General features: G+C 38.6%; 1 protein-coding gene across 1 annotated transcript; it reads right to left on the bottom strand.

The window, feature by feature from the left end:
- Window positions 1-468: 468 nt before the first annotated feature.
- On the bottom strand, window positions 469-19,636 carry LOC127423418 (F-box only protein 11-like). The gene is made up of 22 exons (XM_051667695.1): window positions 19,324-19,636; window positions 13,458-13,585; window positions 13,262-13,343; window positions 12,953-13,097; window positions 10,948-11,077; window positions 10,539-10,622; window positions 10,278-10,410; window positions 10,032-10,138; window positions 9,684-9,795; window positions 9,207-9,313; window positions 7,495-7,632; window positions 7,184-7,401; window positions 6,793-6,973; window positions 5,367-5,489; window positions 5,208-5,293; window positions 4,947-5,023; window positions 4,574-4,717; window positions 4,182-4,292; window positions 3,832-3,939; window positions 3,634-3,742; window positions 3,447-3,545; window positions 469-1,558 (listed from the first exon to the last, which is right to left on the bottom strand). The coding sequence occupies exons 1-22, from the start codon at window positions 19,409-19,411 to the stop codon at window positions 1,429-1,431; spliced, it is 2,640 nt and encodes an 879-aa protein (XP_051523655.1). The 5' UTR covers window positions 19,412-19,636; the 3' UTR covers window positions 469-1,428.
- Between the last annotated feature and the right edge of the window lie 876 nt (window positions 19,637-20,512).

Raw genomic sequence — 20,512 nt, forward strand, 5'->3', positions numbered from 1 at the left:
AAAAATCTATATCGTACAGGCACAAGTAAGGCCATGGGCCCAAAAGAATGCAGTTAAACTTAAAAAGCTGAAAAGTGAGGTTCATATTCTACTACAATGTGGACACTTAGACGAAAAGTCTCTAGGATTGTTTTAAATTATATATATAATTTTTTTTTTACATCCGGCTCAAGATTAATGGTCAAACATGTTTCACAATTCTTTGGGCCCTTGGTTAACACTTCCAACTGCTTGGAGATTATAGCTCCAAATTTTTAGAAAGGGAATTATGAGAGAGAAATGCAACAGGGAAAAATAACCCTTTTTCTAATAATGGCAGCAACAAAGGTGATGCAAACCCTCCTGAACATGCACAACTGTAAGCTGAACACAAGTTCCACACATCAGTCAGTCACTTAAAAGTTAACTTAAAAGAGGTCACCTCATTAGGACAAAAAATTAAATAAAATAAAAAATGCTGGAGAACAATTTAGTGTTAGTTTTCTGATCTTTCTTTGTTATTCCTCTTTCACAGAAAGAACGTATATGCTGAGACATGAGTACGATTACAGTGAGCCTAATGTGTGCTAACAAAAATATTAATAACAATAATAATATATAATAAAATAAGACATTCAAATACAGTAAGTTTTTTTTTTTTTTTTTGCCTGAAAATACAAAACTACATGAGAAAGCATTAAAATCATATTTGTAGACCAGGATAACATATTAACATATTTTAAAAAAGCAAGTGCTAATCACATTGTTGTTTTTTTTTTTTTGGTTAATTTTTTTTTATATCATACATATTTCAGCAAATCTGCTGTCAAAAACAGTTATGGAGGAAGCCATAGTAGTATGACTATGCCTCTAATCCGAGAAACCGCTATCTATAGCTCCTAGTGGCCCTGGTCGCGGTCAGGTCTGTATGTAAACTGCAGCAGAACTCTTCTTGAATCTCCATCTAGCACTGAAGTAGCACAGGGCAGGCACACAGCATAGAGCTATGCAGTTGGAAGGACCGAAGAAAGTTTACTCCCCTCCCAATCTCAATACCACTGTGGCGCCGACCTCCATAATCTTCAGAATCCTGAGTCAACATATTGCTTCACAATATTTTACTCTTCCAAATGTTCCATTGTTCTCCCAACCATCATTTCTTTGTACGCTGAAAGTGAAGAGAATAGCACTCCTTGCATCCATTTGCATTCAGTTAGCAATATACAGGAGTCTGCATCCAGTACTGAGGCAGCTTTACACAGTTACAGAGTTCTGCATTTTATCTTTCCATAGATAGTTTCTCTTAAAATGATTCATTCCATGTCTGACATTTTAGTTATCCAAACACACTTTGCACACTTGGTCTCTCTGGCCCAGAAATGGCAGGCGCTGTGGATTTGTAGGCAGGTAACAAAGACCAGGGTGCTGTGATGGAAGACGAGTTCAATCTCAGTTGTGCTGTAACGTGTTGGATTCTATGGGAGGTGCGGAGTCATACAGAGTGTCTGTGTCATGGGTCGGCTCTCCAGCCAATGTGCAAGGATTGGACAATGTACCTGCGCCACAGTCACAAAAAAACCTAGACAGGGCAGATTATAAAAAGGATAAGAGCAGATTAACCTATTGTGTCCACTAAATTTTACAGAATTTGTAATTCGACTGCAACTATGGCTAGACTTAGTTTTATTATACTAAAAGGATAAAAAAAAAAAAAACCTAATTATATATATGTTTATACATCACTTGAGAAAAAAAAAGATGACCACAACATTGCCTTATTTAAAGGATGTTCACCCAAAAATGAAAATTCTCTCATGATTGACTCACCTTTCTCAGATGTGCATGTCTTTGCTTCAGCAGAACCAAAATGAAGATTTTTATAAGCACATTCCAGCTCTGTTTGTCCATACAATGAAAGTGAATGGGTGCCATGATGCTGTTGGCTGTTTGACGGTCCAAAATGCATATTTAGGCAGCATAAAAGTAATCTACACGACTCTAGTCAATCAATGAATGTCTTCTGAAGCAAATAGATAGGTTTGTGTAAAAAAATAAATAATTAAAACTTCATTAACTTTTTAAAAAAACGCTTCCTGGTACCAGTCGACCCATCACAGAGCTATCACGTGACGCAAGCACAATGGTGCGTTCACACGAGAAGTAAGAAGCGCGTGCTTTGTATACAACAGAGAAACGAACATCACGTGAGAGTTAGGTCATTTCAAACAGCAATAAAGCGCTGGCCGGAAGCAACGATTTAAAGTTACAAATGTTTTAATTATCAATTTGTTTGTTACACAAACTCATTGATTTGCTTCAGAAGACATTCATTGATTGACTGGAGTCATGTGGATTACTTTTATGCTGCCTAAATATGCCTTTTTGACTGCCAAACAGCCAGCAGCCTCACGGCACCCATTCACTTTCATTGTATGGACAAACAGACCTGAAATGTGCTTATAAAAATCTTCATTTCGGTTCTGCTGAAGAAGGAAAGACACATATCTGGGATGGCTTTAAGGTGAGTAAATCATGAGAATGATCATTACTGGGTGAACAGTCCTTTAAACAACTTTGAACCACGGTTAGTAGCGCTGGGTGTTGATACAGATTCATATTTGATTCATATTTGTTATAATGTCACTTTTGCTTACATAAATTCTCTCCCCATTAATGCTGTTAATTATATAGGGGACCTTCGAACTAGGTACATTATGAAAATATTAATTTTACTAATTATGTTTTATTAGTTTTTCATCATTTGTCACATTTTGGCTTTTTAAAATGAAAAAATCCATGTATTCAATTAATAAATAAGATAAGATATTGCATATATAATTTTTTGTTACGTTTATTGTTTAATTGCATAATTTGTACTATTTACACTGATATGTTCAACAAGTGCTAAAAGTGGTACTGTCTCTTAAACAAGGCCGGCATTTCTTTAAAGAGCTTCTATAAATGAGCGCATGTTAACGAGAGACTCGATTGGCTTTCACTCATTTGTGCCATGCATGATTAGAGGTTTATTTTTGATCAACAACTGACTGTATAGAACATAAAGGGTATTAAATGAGACATTATTCAATGACGAATGGGTCGTCTGGATCTCGTCTTTGGACACATTACACAGACCAACTTTTACTCTCAACATGCAGTGAAAGGATCTCACTGCTGAATACTCCACTATACCACACAATTACTGGTGAGTGAAATGTAAACATTTACCAGCCAGTTGCCAAATATATACATTATAAATCGCATAACACAAAATTTTGTTGCAAATGCAAGTGATTTCCTCTCATTGTAGAAGAGGGTTGCGCAAGGAGTAAAAGATCAATCTTGGGATTTAAGAGTCGATATCGAGATCGTTCAAATGCAAATTGGATGCATCAGGAAATCAATATTTTTACCCACCCTTAGCAGTTAGATGCAAAGAGATTAGCATGAAGCTAATGCACACTGACCTATCATGCCGTATAAACTCCACATCGTGCCCTTGGTGGCACTTCTTAATACAATTCACACAAATTGCATTTCGGTCTGTTGTGTTACAGGTGTGACACCTAAGACCAGAGAATGGAACAGAGTGAAATACTGCAATTTCTATTGGTTTTCAAAGCAGACTATATTCAGTTGCCTGGCTTCGATTACCTGTAGAAATCGTGCATGGGGTAGCTGGTGTAACTGGAAATCTTGTACAGACACTGACCTCTGCTTACAGCCTTTTCTATGGCATCTTGATTGTTCATGATTTTATTATCTAGAGAGATTTGAAACACATTTACATTAAGGGACATGTTATAAAAAGAAAGTAAGAAAGTCAGTCAGCTGAGTGTCAGTGATGTTGACCTTTCATTGTAACGTTGACACCAGAGGCTAGAAATAAGCCTCCAAATCTATTGTTGAATATTTGATTGCCTTCCAAAGTTGCTGTGGCATGGTTTGTGATTTCAATGCCTACAGGGGGAGAAAGAGAGATTGCCTGGATGAATAGATCATGGCACAAACTACACAAATCCAATTTCCAATGGATACCAAAACTCCACAATATGTTTCTTTGATAAATAATCAATAAATAGATCTTTATTACTGCACAATTTAACATTAAGAGGGACATTAGACAATTACTTCATCACAGTGCATTGAAGACCACCGCTGTGGCAGCACTTACGCACCACAGTCCTAAACCTTCTACTGACCTGCAGCAAAACCGTCAAATATCCGGTTCTTCCGCAGCACCGGGTGGCTGTTTGTGCTAATGAGAACACCAGCCTGTGCGTTCCTGAAGATGTCATTTTCTTCCAACAACCCTGAACATGAATATGCAGACACTGCTATTAGTTTCATCAGGAACACTGTGATAATGAATAAACATTCACATGAAATAGGTACATGCAATAGGTGGATGCATCAATTACATTAAAGGGGTTGCTTCTTTGACAAAGATTAAACCTTGTTGATTAGTTCAAGTCTATCCTTGATCGATGTCTAGGAATCTGCTCTGATTTTAATTCTACTATATATCAGCCTCATCGAGTGTAGCATTTCCTGTACTTTACACAAACAAAGAGATCTTCCTCTCCATTCTTACCCCTCCCACCATTGAATATGCAAATGCCCCCATCCCGACCATCGTGGATCTTATTCCTGCGCAGCGTGGGGTTGCTGTCCGTCTTAATCCACACCCCCGCCATGGCATTATCAAAGATCTCATTGTCCTCGATGAAGCCCAGCCCTGATAACAGACCACCGCATCCCATTAAATATAAACAACAATAAGCAGAGACCCTTGCCTCTCTCATAACTGGGTAGCAATAGTAGAAATCTGTTGAAAGTATTTATAATTGCTTTCACATTTAAATGCATAATGGCAATAATATTGGAAAATAGAAGGATTATTCAGAAACAAGATTCATGAGAAGTGAAATACAAATGAAGACAGAGAAAGCAGATACAGAAATTACCCGAGTTGTAAACAAGGATGCCTCCATTTTGCCCACCCCAAATTTTGTTTCTTCTGATTTTTGGATTGCTTCCAGTTCTTTGTTTAAAAAAAAAAAAAAAAAAAAAGAGGAAAACAAAAAATAACAATCCTGTACAATGCATTCCAAAACAATTATCCAATATGAAAATACATTACAATTTTTACCTTCAAAGGTCTTGAAAAACTATTTGTTCTCCCGATACTCCTTGAGGGAGCAGAAATTCAATTACTTCCTTCCTACCTGATCTGGACTCCAGAGTACATGTGATTGTAGATATCATTATCTTCCAGTACTCCGTGCCCATTGTCATAGAAATACACCCCAACCTTTTAAGAGAGATAATAATATTAACTTTAGGACAGGGAAGAATGAAGCCAAGATTAGATCCAAGTCTCAAACCTGTTTGCCGCTGTGTATCCTGTTCCTCCTGAGCACTGGCGTGCTTCCTGTAGTCACCCACACGCCTGCCAGAGTGTTGCTGTAAACCTCATTCTCCTCTATTACACCCTGGCCCTTTTCATGCTATAGACATCCACAGAAAAATCGACAGAACAGACATAATTAGGCTGTGACCAGACTAGGGATGTAGATGTTTAACAGATCAACCAGCATTAACAATTTGTGTGACTAATACTATTGGTTAAAAAAAAGATTATTGTTGTACAATAAACAACAAATGTGACCTAAATTGAAGTCAGGGTGCAATATTGCATAACATTGCATAATATTGGGCCATTTCATCCATTCTGATGGTAATCCCTAGTTTTTTTGATTTTTATTTATCGATAATCTGATCGCATCTTTTGTAACTGATTGAGGTGGAATACAGTTAAATGTTTTTGGAGCCTAATTACATAAAACAGTTAAAAAAATGTGTTACTCCCCAAGCCTGTTAGATGTTAGGCTTATTGGTTAACCGAATAATAATAAAAATGGTCTGTGCTTATACTTTGCCAAAACGTGCATGTTTATGCAATGTACAGTTGTGCTCAAAAGTTTGCATACCCTGGCAGAAATTGTGAAATTTTGGCATTGATTTTGAAAATATGACTGATCATGCAAAAAAACTTTTATTTAAGGATAGTGATCATATGAAGCCATTTATCATCACAGTTGTTTGGCTCCTTTTTAAATCATAATGATAACAGAAATCACCCAAATGGCCCTGATCAAAAGTTTACATACCCTTGAATTTTTGGCCTCGTTACAGACACACAAGGTGACACACACAGGTTTAAATGGCAATTAAAAGGTTAATTTCCCACACCTGTGGCTTTTTAAATTGCAATTAGTGTCTGTGTATAAATAGTCAATGAGTTTGTTAGCTCTCACGTGGATGCACTGAGCAGGCTAGATACTGAGCCATGGGGAGCAGAAAAGAACTGTCAAAAGACCTGCGTAACAAGGTAATGGAACTTTATAAAGATGGAAAAGGATATAAAAAGATATCCAAAGCCTTGAAAATGCCAGTCAGTACTGTTCAATCACTTATTAAGAAGTGGAACATTCGGGGATCTCTTGATACCAAGCCAAGGTCAGGTAGACCAAGAAAGATTTCAGCCACAACTGCCAGAAGAATTGTTCGGGATACAAAGAAAAACCCACAGGTAACCTCAGGAGAAATACAGGCTGCTCTGGAAAAAGACGGTGTGGTTGTTTGTCATATTTTCAAAATCAATGCCAAAATTTCACAGTTTCTGCCAGGGTATGCAAACTTTTGAGCACAACTGTACATTGTGTGCACTTTATTTTTCTGTTCACAATCCTTTCTGTATTATGATCGGTGCTGAAGAAGTCAACAAATTAGGCTAATGCGCATGCTTACCACATAGATTCCTCCATGCTGCCCGTCATGGATCTTGTTGTGTCTTACTATAGGACAGCTGTTTGTTCTGATCTGAATGCCAGCCAGGGCATTTCCATAAATATCATTTCCCTCAATGAGGCCCCTCCCATCACCAAATATGTAAACGCCTCCTTGGTTGCCATTGAAGATAGCATTTCCCCTAAAATAAGAGCAGACAGCTCATTTTAAAGGTAATCAACAAGACAGCATGATATCCACAATTCACAGTGTGCGGCGTTCTTAATTTATATAATATTCAAGACATGAAAAATAATTATTTACATCTTTAAAAACACCATTTTTGATTTAAAACAATATGGTATGTAAACTGAATATCCACAAACAGTCAGTGGGGGCAAGGAAGACTGACCTTATTGTTGGGTCACTATTGGAGGTGATCCACACTCCTGCAAAGTTATTGGCATAGATTTTATTTTCTATAAACTGGCCACGGCCCTTCTCATGTACGTAGATGCCGCCCGTTTGGCCGTGGTGGATCTCACATCGTACCACTGTTGGGTTAGCGTATGCTTTCACCTCAAACCCTGCAATCCTGTTCCTATGGATATTACAGCTCTCAAAGTAGCCCTGCAGAGGGAGGCAGAGAGACAGAAATCAGCTTACGAAGTACTGGCCAGAATAAATTGTCTCAGTGCGTGAACAGATGTTTGACGTAATTACCATGCCATGGTCAAAGGTAAACACTCCTACATCTCTGCCGTGGTGAATATGATTACGTCTGATGATAGGATTGCCATGGTTTTTTACCCAGATGCCCGCAAGCGCATTGTTTGAGATTTCATTATCTTCATAAATACCCTGCAACACGAAAGCACACAGTTAAGTTTTAGAAAAATTCTTTAAAATACAAGAAACAATATACAGCATATGCAGATTGTATACAGTGATTAATAATAAATCCAGCTGTCAGTAGATCATGTAATAGACCGAGACCCTGTTTACACCTGGTAATCAAGATATAGTTCACCTAAAAACGAAAATTGTCTCTTCACTCACCCTAATGTTATCCCAGATCCGTAAAACTTTCTTCTGCGGAATAGAGACGAAGATTTTTAGAAGAATATTTCAGCACTGTAGATCCTCAAAATGCAAGTGAATGGGCACCAAAATTTTAAACTCCAAAATGCACATAAACGTGCATAAAAACAAGTAATCCATATGACTCCAAGTGGTTAAACCTATGATGTGTGGGTGAGAAATAGATCGATATTTATGTCCGTTTTTACTATATATTCTCACTGCCCAGTAGGTGGCGATATGCAAATCATCAAAAACAAAGTGGAGATTGATCAAAAAAAAAAAAGGACTTGAATATTGATCCGTTTCTCACCCACACATATCACATCGCTTCAGACGACATGGATTTAACCATTGGAGTCTTTTATGCTGCCTTTATGTCCTTTTAGAGCTTCAAACTTGTGGTCACCATTCACTTGCATTGTATTCTTCTAAAAACCTGTGTTTTGCATCTGGGATGGCATGAGTATGAGTAAATGATGAGAAGTTTAATTTTGTATGAACTATTCCTTTAAGATGTGTTTCGAGTGATCCAATCACAAGGTGTCGTTGAGAAATACAGGTGTAAGCGGGGTCCGAAATTTTTTGTGATCGGATCACAAAAGCACGTGGGAGGTAGTCAAAAACACGTGACCATATCACATTTGAGGTGTAAACGCTAAATAGTCCTGAATGTGTCCTGGACAGCAGCACAACCCCTCACCTGTCAATCAACCAATGCGGCAAAACAAACGTTTGAACTTTGCAGGTTACATGCTGCTTTAAAAGGAAATAACTGTCTGATTGAAAAATTTGAAAAAGCAAATAAATATACAAGCCCGAGAATTTCACGGATCTTCTTCAGTGTGTCTAATATCAACACGCAGTAACACAGATTACCACACATATCTGAAACTCAGCTAACAAAAGGTACTCCACTAAAACAGCGGATAATTGGGGCCTGGGTAGCTCAGCGAGTAAAGACGCTGACTACCACCCCTGGAGTCGCGAGTTCGATTCCAGGGCGTGCTGAGTGACTCCAGCGAGGTCTCCTAAGCAACCAAATTGGCCCGGTTGCTAGGGAAGGTAGAGTCACATGGGGTAACCTCCTCGTGGTCGCAATAACGTGGTTCGCTCTCGGTGGGGCGCGTGGTGAGTTGTGCGTGGATGCCGCGGAGAATAGCGTGAAGCCTCCACACACACTGTCTCTGCGGTAAGGTGCTCAACAAGCCACACAATAAGATGCGCGGATTGACTGTCTCAGACGCGGAGGTAACTGAGATTTGCTTAGCTGGGATATGTGAAAAAAAGAATTTCACTGTATATGTGCAAATGTATAATGTGTTATTGTACAAATAAACACTGAATGTTCCTACTTGGGCATGATCAGTGATGTACAGCCCAACGTTTTCACAATCGCTGATGTTGCAGTGTTTGATGGTAGGACCGGCACCTTGACCACTTACACACACAGCAGATCCCACTGTGTGGACAGACAGAGAGAGAGACTTAGAAAACAAAACTTATTCAAAAATCACCCCATTAACAATTCCTGTACTTCAACTGGTAGGGTGCTCCCACTTAAAAGATTTTGTATCATAATATATCCTGACATCACACTAATCTGGGTAGCCAGGCATCATGGACAAATATTTCCTAAATGCTTTATGTCATGATATTTATGCCACAAAGGGGACATGGTTGATTGTCAATTCAAATCATTTTTATTTATAAATTGCTTTTCACAACATAGTTTCAAAGCAGCTACACAGACAATTAATGTCTGTAATGTCTTAGTCATTATTGTGCGGTTTGATAAAAACGTGATTGTAGATAGTCTAAATGGAATGTACCTGTGCAGGTGCTGCGGATGACACAGTGGTCGATGTTAGGACTGCAGTTAACCGTGATCTCCAAACAGTGGTGAGCATTATGGTGCTGGGCTGATTTATCATCAGGGTTGAACTGAGGGTAAAATAATACAAAGGCTCAAGAAACATTTTTGCTGCAATCTCTTATCAAAGCATCATGGTTTTAAGTGAATTAGAAAAGAGCCAGCAGCACTATCAAATAGATGCCTTGCAATGATTTACAAATGCAATCTAGAGAGGACCAAACAGAGAAGATAATGTGCAATGAGAAATAATCTAAATATATAAATAAAATCTAAAATACAAATGGACAAATCTGTTAAGACTTACCCTGATAGTCATGTAGCCCACATACGCATCTTCAGATCCCTCCATAAACACAAACGTTGAATCTCTAGTGTTTTCGATGACAACCTTGTCAGCTACCTTCCCTGAGGCTGAAATGGATGAAAACAGGGGTGTTTATGATTGTAGTACAAGGATGTAAAGTTAAAAGTGAAAGGCTGAAAAGTGAGAAAAGCATTAGGTCCAAAAAAATAAATTAATAATAATAATATACAGGGTCGTCAAGTTCACCTGCACCAATCATTATGATGGGGGACTCAATGTAGATCCATTCATCTGTGTAAATGCCAGAATGGACAAATATCAGGCCATCAAAATGGGCCTCCTGCACCCCTCCCAGTGCATCCTCAATGGTGTCGTAATACTGCAAACCATAAGAACATTGCAATTACAGTGGAGCTGAAAATTGTTTAAAGCATGTACTTTATTTTGTTCATACTTTACAGAAATGAAACAGCTTCAAGAAATTCCTTATACGTCGAAGGACCATACCAGCATATTCTCTCTGCCTTTATATCTAGCTGGATTACTATAAAAGTGTTCTGCAAATCCAGGCTTTACATGTGCTCCTTTATACTGTGGAAAAAAATTAAAGCAAAGGCTTAAAAATGACTCAATGAACATTTACCACAATCTATTGAATCACATTTTAGGCCCCGTTTACAACTGGTATTAACAAGTCTCTGGTGAGTTGAGCAAGTGCTCAAAGTTGTCAGCTGTGATTGGATCATCCAAGACATAAATTAATACCAGACATAATAGGGGTCTTAGGGTAAAAATGTTTCAAAATGTCATAAAATAACTGTGACAAATCCAAAACAAAAGCCATCACACTGGAAAAATCCTACATACACATGGTCACCCATACACAGTTTTACAAAACACAAAAGCAAGCTCATACCAACTGCTGAAAGCTCTCCTTCCATGGGTTAGGCTGCTCATATTCTTCTGGGTTAATTTGGTAGAACTTTCCCGGCTCTGGATGCATCATAGGTCGTGTGTATTCAAACACCTCCATGTACAGTCTCTTCCTATGAAACAAACAGACAAAACCAATGTTAACATTAAACTTCTGCGATCAGTATCATCTGAAGCAATTCTAATCACCTTCCATTAACAGAACATTTTGCTGGTGGATAACCATTCTGTGCAAGTAATTTACACTCATGTAAGCTGCAAAAAGCCCCAAGAGCCAATTAATCTTAACCAACATCTTTGCATTTGTCTGCTAGCAGTGTTTAGATGTTAAACTCCTCTTCCAATGAAAATTATTGTATTTTATTCCTATGTCCTTTACAAACTTTTTTTTGCAATATTAGTGTTATCTACAGTCATGATCAACAAAAATCATGGACACTGCTAAAATGTGCACGTTATACTGTTTAGTAGGGCTTGCAATTAATCGCAGTAAATTTGTGATAAGCATGTGCACTAGCTGCCAATGGTTGTTCACATCAAGTTCAAGGCATTGAAGCTCACTTACAGAACAGCCACTGGTTCCACACCCCCCTATCTACACTCACTGCTTCAATTCTATGTGCCCTCTAGAAGCTGCCACTTTCTCTTTCACCGTTCCTCGCTGGTAGAACAACCTTCCGAACTGCACCAGGGCAGCTGATTATCTAACTTCTTTCAAGAAACATCTAAGACGCATCTCTTTCATGAGCACTTGACCCAATTCTACTAATGCACTAATAACTGTCTTCTTCCTAAAAAATATATATATAAATAAATTCTCACTCCATACTTTTACCACTGTCTCACACCTTCCTCTCTACATATACTACTTTGAGCAATTTAAAACTTTATATTGCCGCACTTCATGTTATTGCCTCTGTAGGATGGATCACTTTTGCTGTATTCCTCACTTGTAAGTTGCTTTGGATAAAAGTCTCTGCTAAATAAATAAATGTAAATGTATCATTTATGAACAAGGAAAAAACATATGAACAATGTGATTTTTTTTTTTTTTTTTGGTCCTCATTGCACAACCCTACTGTTTAGTGATATTATGGACAAAAATCAAGCATGTCCTCAGTGCATATTGCCATCTGTTTGTCTATAGAGCAAACAGTGCCCGCCCACTTTTTTCAGCTTTGTCGGTTCCGAAGTATTTCCCCATTCATTTTTCCCACTGACTTTCCGAAAAATCCTTAAGTTTTAAACCATGAACCAAACAAACCAGCTACGAGGTGAATCACAACATTACAAACTTTGATTTGAAGCAAAAAAAAGTATTTTAAAATTGAAAAAAAAAAAAAGACTGTGTACCTCCCGCCTTTCATGAGGGCACAAACTACAATCCCATGAAGCATTGCAAATGGTGTCATTGTTTTTTATTCAATGTAAATATATAAAACTTTTGAATTTAGGTTGTTGATTATAAGTATAGAAACAATATATTTTACGTTTATTGCAAAATATTCTGATATGTACAAATAGATAAGTAGTTTAAGGGTGAAGAGGCACCGACTCGATCATTCACAGTGCATCGTGGGAGTGGGTGGTCACTCTGAGGCACGTTTCTCTGATTGGTGGATCATTCTCTGCTGTACCATAGGTACTGTAGTTGTTTCCATGAATTCAGTTATCAAACACGAAAACAATGAAGTTGAAATAATGCAGACGGATGACTTCAACAGAAGCATATACCATCTATGAACAACCCTGGAGCTCAAGGTAGGTCTGTCTTTAAAGGTTTATCGCTATCGTTGAAAATTAATTAGTCTATGGAAATATGAAATGGTTTTTTTTTACTTCCGGAACCAGACCATTGCGCTCTGTTGGATCATTAATACCCCCAAGCCTCCTCAGACCATCACAATCTCCTTATAAAAACTCCACTACAATTATGGGAAACAGTCTGTGCGTCTGCAAACCAATAAAATATATCACAAAATTCTCACCAGAGGATGGGGTCATTTGCAAGCTCACTGAATCGCTTGCATACGCAGGCAGCCTGGCACAGGTCCTGCTCCAGCAGGTAGGAGAAGATCTTTAAAACGACTTCATCTGGAAGCTTCTCTTGGAGATACTGCTCTGCAGGGGCGGCTGAAGTGAAGACAACAGGAGAACAAATTTAAACTACACTGCTTGCAGAGCACACAATAATAACAAAACATCAGTCTTTTGATAAGAAAAGCTACATTTAACATTACAATGCCCATACCCGAGTTTTCGAGACCACATATGAAAAACAAATTATACATTCTCACCTGGCAAGTCTTGGGATTTTCCTGATACTCTTGCACGTTTCGCTCTGTGACCAAAATTTTCTGTGGCTGAAGTGGAGGCTCCCTGCAAGCATAAATAACATCAGACACATTAACTTTTAACTACATTTCTTGGGTGAAAAAGATGTCAAAAGACAGATCAAAGTGCAGGCTAAACATGATTAGCATGAGTCTTTACCTCCATACTGCTTTTTGTGGGGCACACGGTTCTTTTAGGCAACAGGGATTTTCTGCGGAGTTGGTATGGACTGTTTTGAGCTCCTGGACCAGATTCTTCTGCAACCATATCTGCAGGGATGTCCTCATCTACAGAAACACAACAAGGGGAAAAAAAGCTTCATTCAAGACATATCTCAACCTGTCCTAAAAAAGTTCAGTTCCATGTTTCACCACACACTCCTGAGTCTTGACATCCATACGTGCCTGTAGGAACAAAGGTATGAACTTTGAGAGCACCCTAAGCAGTTCACCTAAGAGCCAACGGGAAGCCCACAAAAAAGGTGCTAAGTGTATCGGTGGTTATAGAGTAGGGCATGTATGTAAAAATAGATCTACTCGCACAAGGTAAACAGCCAGCAACTAAAAACAAAATCAATGGCCTTTTCCAATAGCATTGCAGTACAGATAACAACTTCCACCCATCAGTTGGTGAGAACATTACACATCTGTACACAGAGGTGGGTAGAGTAGCCAAAAACTGTACTCAAGTAAAAGTGCAATTACTTAAAAAAAAAAAAAATTACTCAAGTAGAAGTACTAACATAAATAATTACTTGAGTAAGAGTAAGAAAGTATCCAATTAAGAGTACTTAAATAGTGAGTAACTCGTTACTTTCACAAGTGACATAATGGCTGTTAACTCCCCTATATTCCATTACATAATACACATTTAACATTCATTACAGAATTTTTATTATTATTATAATTATTAATGGAAATTCTGTCATTATTCACCATCATGTTGTTCCAAACCCCGTATGACTTTCTTCCATGCAACACAATTAGATTTTAGACAGAATGTTTGCCTGAGTCACCATTTACTTTCAGTCCATTTTTTGAAAGTGAATGGTGACTGAGACTGTCCGTCTCTAATGGGGCTTTTCCACTGCATGGTACAGCTCGACTCGACTCTGCTCGCTTTTTGGGGGTTTTCCACTGTGGATAGTACCTGGTACTTTTTTTTTTTAGTACTACCTCGGTCGAGGTTCCAAGCGAGCCAATACTATGTGACATCAAAACCCTGCAGATCACTGATTGGATTTGTGACACAGGACATCAAACCGCTAGTTTTAAAGTTAGCAACAGTGACAGCAGTATCATTTGTTCACGTGACTTTCAAATTGTTAAAAGAAATGTCTGTGCGCAAAACCACGCCGTGGTCAAAAAACGAGATGCAGACGTTCCTCTTGTTAGCGACGAACGAAACGATGCGAAACAAAAAAGTCTTTCAGTAAGTGTCTCAGCTGTTGGCCGCACATGGCTACCACCGGACCTACCAAAAGTGTAGGGAAAAGTTTAAAAAAAACTTAAGTGACTATAGAACTATCAAGGATCACAACAGCCGGAGTGGTTAAAACAGAAGAAAGTGGAAGTGGTTCCACCAAATGGATGCTATCTATGGCAATAGACCGGCAAGCAATGGGAGGGAGAGTGCCCTGGACTCGGCGTTGTTGAAGTCCACAATGGAGGATGGTACATTGTTACATTAACTCTATATTCTGCTTGAAAGCTTCACTTTATTTAGTTGACCATCTACTGGAAAGCTTGCCTCTAAAACAACCAGGCCAATTTAACTGTTACACTTGTGTAAAATCACCATGCAACAACTGCTTTATGCAGCACAATGAGCTAGTAGCTAACAGCTAGCGGTCGTGTTATTGTTTATGGTCAGTAATGTTTGTGTCGCGTTTAAGATGATGTCACGGCAGTAGAGGCGGCGCATCTATGACGATCAGCCTATAATCCCATCCACGTTGAGGCGGCACTAAACTGCAGTGGAAAAGCAAGCTTAGAAAAGTAAAGCGAGCAGAGTCAAGTCGAACCGTAACGTGCAGTGGAAAAGTGCCATAACATTCTGTCTAACATCTTTTGGCTTCCACAGAAAACAGAAGGTCACACAGGTTCGGAACAACATGAGGGTAGGGAAATGATGACAGAATATTAAATTATGGCTGTGCTATTTCTTTAAAGGGACAGTTCACCCAAAAATTCTCTCATCATTTACTCACCCTCATACCATCACAGATGTGTATGACTTCCTTTCTCCTGCAGAGCACAAATTATGATTTTTAGAAGAATATTTCAGCTCTGCAGGTCAGTACAATGCACATGAATGGGTGCCAAAATTTTGATGCTCCAAAAAGCAAATAAAGGAATCATAAAAGTAATCCATATGACTCCAGTAGTACAATTCATTTCTTCAGAAGTGATATGATAGGTGTGGGTGAAAATGAAACAGGTCAATATCCATTTTTTGCTAGAAGTTCTTCTCCCTGCCCATCATGGGGCAATATGCAGAGAAGAATGTGAATCACCAAAAACACCAGCAGCATGTGATCTGTTTCTCATCCATACCCATCACATCGCTTCTGAAGATATTGATTTATCAACTGGAGTCTTATGGATTACTTTTATGCTGACTTAAGTGATTTTTTTTTTTTTTAGCTTTAAAATGTTGGCACCCATTCACTTGCATTCACATCCAAGCAAGCCAAGCCGATACTAAATGTGACGTCAAAACCCTGCAGATCACTGATTGGATTTGCGACACGGGACATCAACCCGCTAGTTTTAAAGTTAGCAACAGCGACAGCAGTATCATTTGTTCACGTGACTTTCGAATTGTAAAAATAAATTTTTACACCACGCCGGTCAATAAACGTGGTGCAGACGTTCCTCTCGTTAGCGACGAAAGAAACGACGCGAAACAAAAATGTCTTTCAGGAAGTGTCTCGGCTGTTGGCCACACACGGCTACCATCGGACCTACCAACAGTGTAAAAAAAAACGTAAGTGACTACAGAACCATCAAGGACCACAACAGCCAGAGTGGTTAAAACAGAAGAAAGTGGTTCGACCAAATGGACGCTGTTTTTTGGGGGGGTTTTTTTAGCTTTAAAATGTTGGCACCCATTCAAAGAGCAGAGAAATTCTTCTAAAAATCTTCATTTAAGTTCAGCAGATGAAAGAAAGTCATACACATCTGTCATGAGCGTGAGTACATATGAGAATTTAAATTTTTGGGTGAACTATCCCTTTAAGGGCTCTTGTCAGATCTAGATGAATTTGTCAATAAGAAGAGTGATTTGGATTATTACAGTGAAAACTTGAACAATGTCACACAGGGACATTATACAGTATATAATGCTGAAATATAAACCAAAGCAAGATCATGCTTTATTAATGCCTACTTTCACTATTTCATAGCTTTTAGTTGTTAGTTCAGTGTAATTACAGTTTTCAGTGTCAAAAGAACTTAGATCATTAGTTCTGTACCGCTCCCTAAACGCAGAGTACGCAGCCAGCATAGGGCCCGTAACCCCGGTCACGCAACACACTTCACAATACGATCTCCACACATCTGCACATCTCACGCACTTGACTCACAGAAATGCTGTCAGTTCGTGCTCCAGTTGTCAATCACATGAATGGCAGGGCAAAAGGCATTTACACTTAACTTGGATGTTTTCATGGATTTATACAGTTAATCAGCCTGCAGCTGCCATAGTTTCCAGTACACCCGCGAGGCCATGGGTTAAATGTGTAATTACTGCTCATGACATGTGGGATGCAGGACAAAGCGCACTGATATATTGCTGCAGATTTAAAAATGTACACTTAAAAACTGATGTCACAAGAGCCCATATTTACAGAATCACACTGAAAATGACCATCACCATGACACAGAAAAGCCCGCGTTATCATTATAGCCACAGCTTTCCACAGCATGCTGCCTTAAGTTGGAGCTGCAACTGTAATCTTGAAATATCTGCTTGTCTTGGTGTTAATGAAGGCATTGCATGACGAAACTATTCTTTTTTCACTGTGCGGAGTGAAGAAAGTGTTTCACTTAGTTAGAAGAACATGATGTAACCCAGTAATGTAACGACAGAAACGCCACCCATTGTAACTAAGTAAATGTTAAAAAAAAATTCCTTAGAAATGTACTTGAGTGAGAGTAAAAAGTACCCACTTTTAAACCTACTCTAAAAGTAATTTTTTCCTCCAAAAAGTTACTCAAGTAAATGTAACGGAGTAAATGTAGCACGGTACTACCCACCTCTGTCTGTACAAAAGGTTGAATCTTGATCCAGGTAAGGAACAACAGCTGCATTTTGTATGCTGCCCTTTCTTCAACTACCAATATCAGCAAGTGCCCTACCTGTTCATCTGTTTGTGTGTGCGAGTACCCTACCTACCTGTCAATACCTGATGTACTGATCACCTGAGAGGCTTACAGTCTGTCCTTTCCTACTGCACAATTGGTACCTGGAGACAACATCCAAAAGTGAAAGATGAGACAAGTAGCTAAAGCTTGACTCTGAACGGGCACGAATTTTGTGCCAACTCACAATTGACTGCCCCATTGGTAAAAATCACTGTATAGATGACAAGACAGAGAGACGTCAAAAGTGCATCAGGTTAAACAAAAACATAACACTAAACTGTTCAAAGGGTGCTGTTTACATGACTCCGATATCTCTCTTTCTCCCTGTCTGCCTATATATGCATCTAATCAGCATATGTGTTTAAGAAAAAAGAAAAAAACAGTAAGTCATGGAGAAGATACTCTTCCTCTTTGCCTGTTCAGCTCTGAGAAACAGGAAAATTGTATGACATTTATTTATACCGCTAAGTGTAATCCTCCACCTTTAAAAGTAAAATACTTTATGCACCCTTATCAAAAAGGTCCAATTACAGATTAACGTGTTTGCAAAGGGTGCCTACACATGATCCTCACTTGTTTAGATGCATAATTAACCTTATTACATTTTAAGGGAGCGAAAATAAATGTACTGTACACTCTCAGGTTAATACATTAAGGCTGGTGTTCCCATTGATGTAAACTATGATTGCAAACATATTACATCAAATGTTTTATCTAACACACAAAATGCAATCTATTCCACTACTGGTTTTAAAACGAATAAGGCCCATAAAATGCTTGATGAGCATAAAACAGATACTTATCTATGAAAACCTGATGTATTTTCACACTTTATCAATAGATTTACCAAAGAGGAGCTAAAAGCCTATCGGGGAGACAAAGGTTTCTGATTGATCACCGCAGATGCACCTCCACTAGCACAAACCGGACCATCTAAAACCTGCAACAAAAACAATCCAAGCAAACATTACCTATGTTATGACTTACAAATTACCCACATATCTCGAACAAACAGTCAAGACAGCCCATTTAATCCCGTTTGCTCGCTGCGAGTCCAACTGCGCAGCTATTCAGATTAGCTAGTGTTGCTACATAGCAGTGTGTAAACACAGTGTAACTTCAAAGCTACTGCCACTACTGCATTCAAAGTTGACAAAAATCAAACCGAACGCTCTACCTTTGCTCAACATATTAATGCCGTTAAGTAACCAACTGGCGTGTTAGTGTTTGGCGTCAATGGATACACTGCTGTGTGTCAGAGACATTATCAATGGCAGCCCACACAGGATACTAGCAGCTACGCAGCGCAGATTTTCCTGTCTATATCCACTTCCCACGTCTCTCTTTTAACTAAAAGCCAAGAGAGGGGGATTTTAACTGATATAAATATACTTCTACCCGGCCATTTTGTTTCCAGGCTTAACGCAAACGCGGAACGGTGACAAAGTATGTAAAAGCTAACTGAATACGGTTCTGGCTCGTGAAGCCCAAACAAAGCGCGGCCTGGCCTGTGTTTATGAGCCTCGACGTTTTCCACACAAGCTCATGTAATCGGGCCGTTAGGCTCTCGGCTGACAGTGTAGGGTCTGATAGAGAAAGTACCGTGCACGACACGGCACTACATTGAAGCGTTGTTGGATTAAAGCTCCCAATCTCACCTCTTTCTGCGTTGTTTCTTTCCGGCTGCACCGGGCGCGGCCTCGACACTCGCCTGGGTCTCCTGCTGCTCGCTCTGACGGAGTTCATTTGGCGAGGTGACTTTACCCAGAAAAATACACTTCCCTCGGACCTTATCGCGTTGTTTTTACCATGAACACAAATCTCTGGTCTGAAACAAGTCAAATCACACGTCTACACCGAAAGGACTCCAATTCGGGGCAGTTTTTCTTATTCGGGGTGTTGTTGGTGTTTTTCGGACAGCTCCCCCCTGTGCTGAGCTCCGTGTCGCTCTCTCTCTCTCTTTAACAGGAGGAGCCATTAACACGTACACGAAGAACATGCACAAGGGGGCACTGCTGTCATTCAGCAAGAGTAACATTTATAGTTAACGCTTTACAATACGGTTCCATTTGTAAACATTAGTTAACATGAACAATGAAAATTACTTTTACTGCATTTATTAATCTTGGTTAATGTTCATTGCAACATATAGTAATACATTTTTAAAATCAAAAGTTGTATATGTTATCATTAGTTAATGAACTATGAACTAACATAAACAATTGTATTTTTAATATCTAACATTATCAAAGATTAATAAATGCTGCAAAAATATATTGTTCATTGTCAGTTCATGACACCTATAAAATGAGCTAATGTTAACAAATGGAAACTTATTGTAAAGTGTTACCCATTTACGGTATAAAGTATACATTGCTTTTAATTATGGAGCCTCCAATCTGGATAAAAGATCAGTTTCAACGTGTAAAAAGAGATGACTACCCTTAAGTTGAGTTTTGGATGACATTTGAATGGTATCAACCATAAAGAAGGCTTCAAAAATGAGTTCATTTGAAAGAATTACACTTACAAACCTCATCACATTATAATCATTCATCAAAATTAAGGTCTGTTTAAGCTTTTCATAAAGCTGTTTTAGTAATCAGTGCAACAGGCAGATTTAATACCCATATAAAGGTGACTGTCAAATCATTTATAAATATATATTTATATATGTGTATGACTTTTTTCTGCTGAACACAAATGAAGATTTTTAGAAGAATGTTTTTTAGCTCTGTAGGTCCATACAATGCAAGTAAATGAGTACCAAAAATGTGAATGTCCAAAAAGCACAAAGGCAGCGTAAAAGTAATTCATAAGACTCCATTTGTTAACTCTGTGTCTTCA

Source organism: Myxocyprinus asiaticus, chromosome 32, assembly GCF_019703515.2.
Source record: "Myxocyprinus asiaticus isolate MX2 ecotype Aquarium Trade chromosome 32, UBuf_Myxa_2, whole genome shotgun sequence".
Taxonomy (NCBI): Eukaryota; Metazoa; Chordata; class Actinopteri; order Cypriniformes; family Catostomidae; genus Myxocyprinus; species Myxocyprinus asiaticus.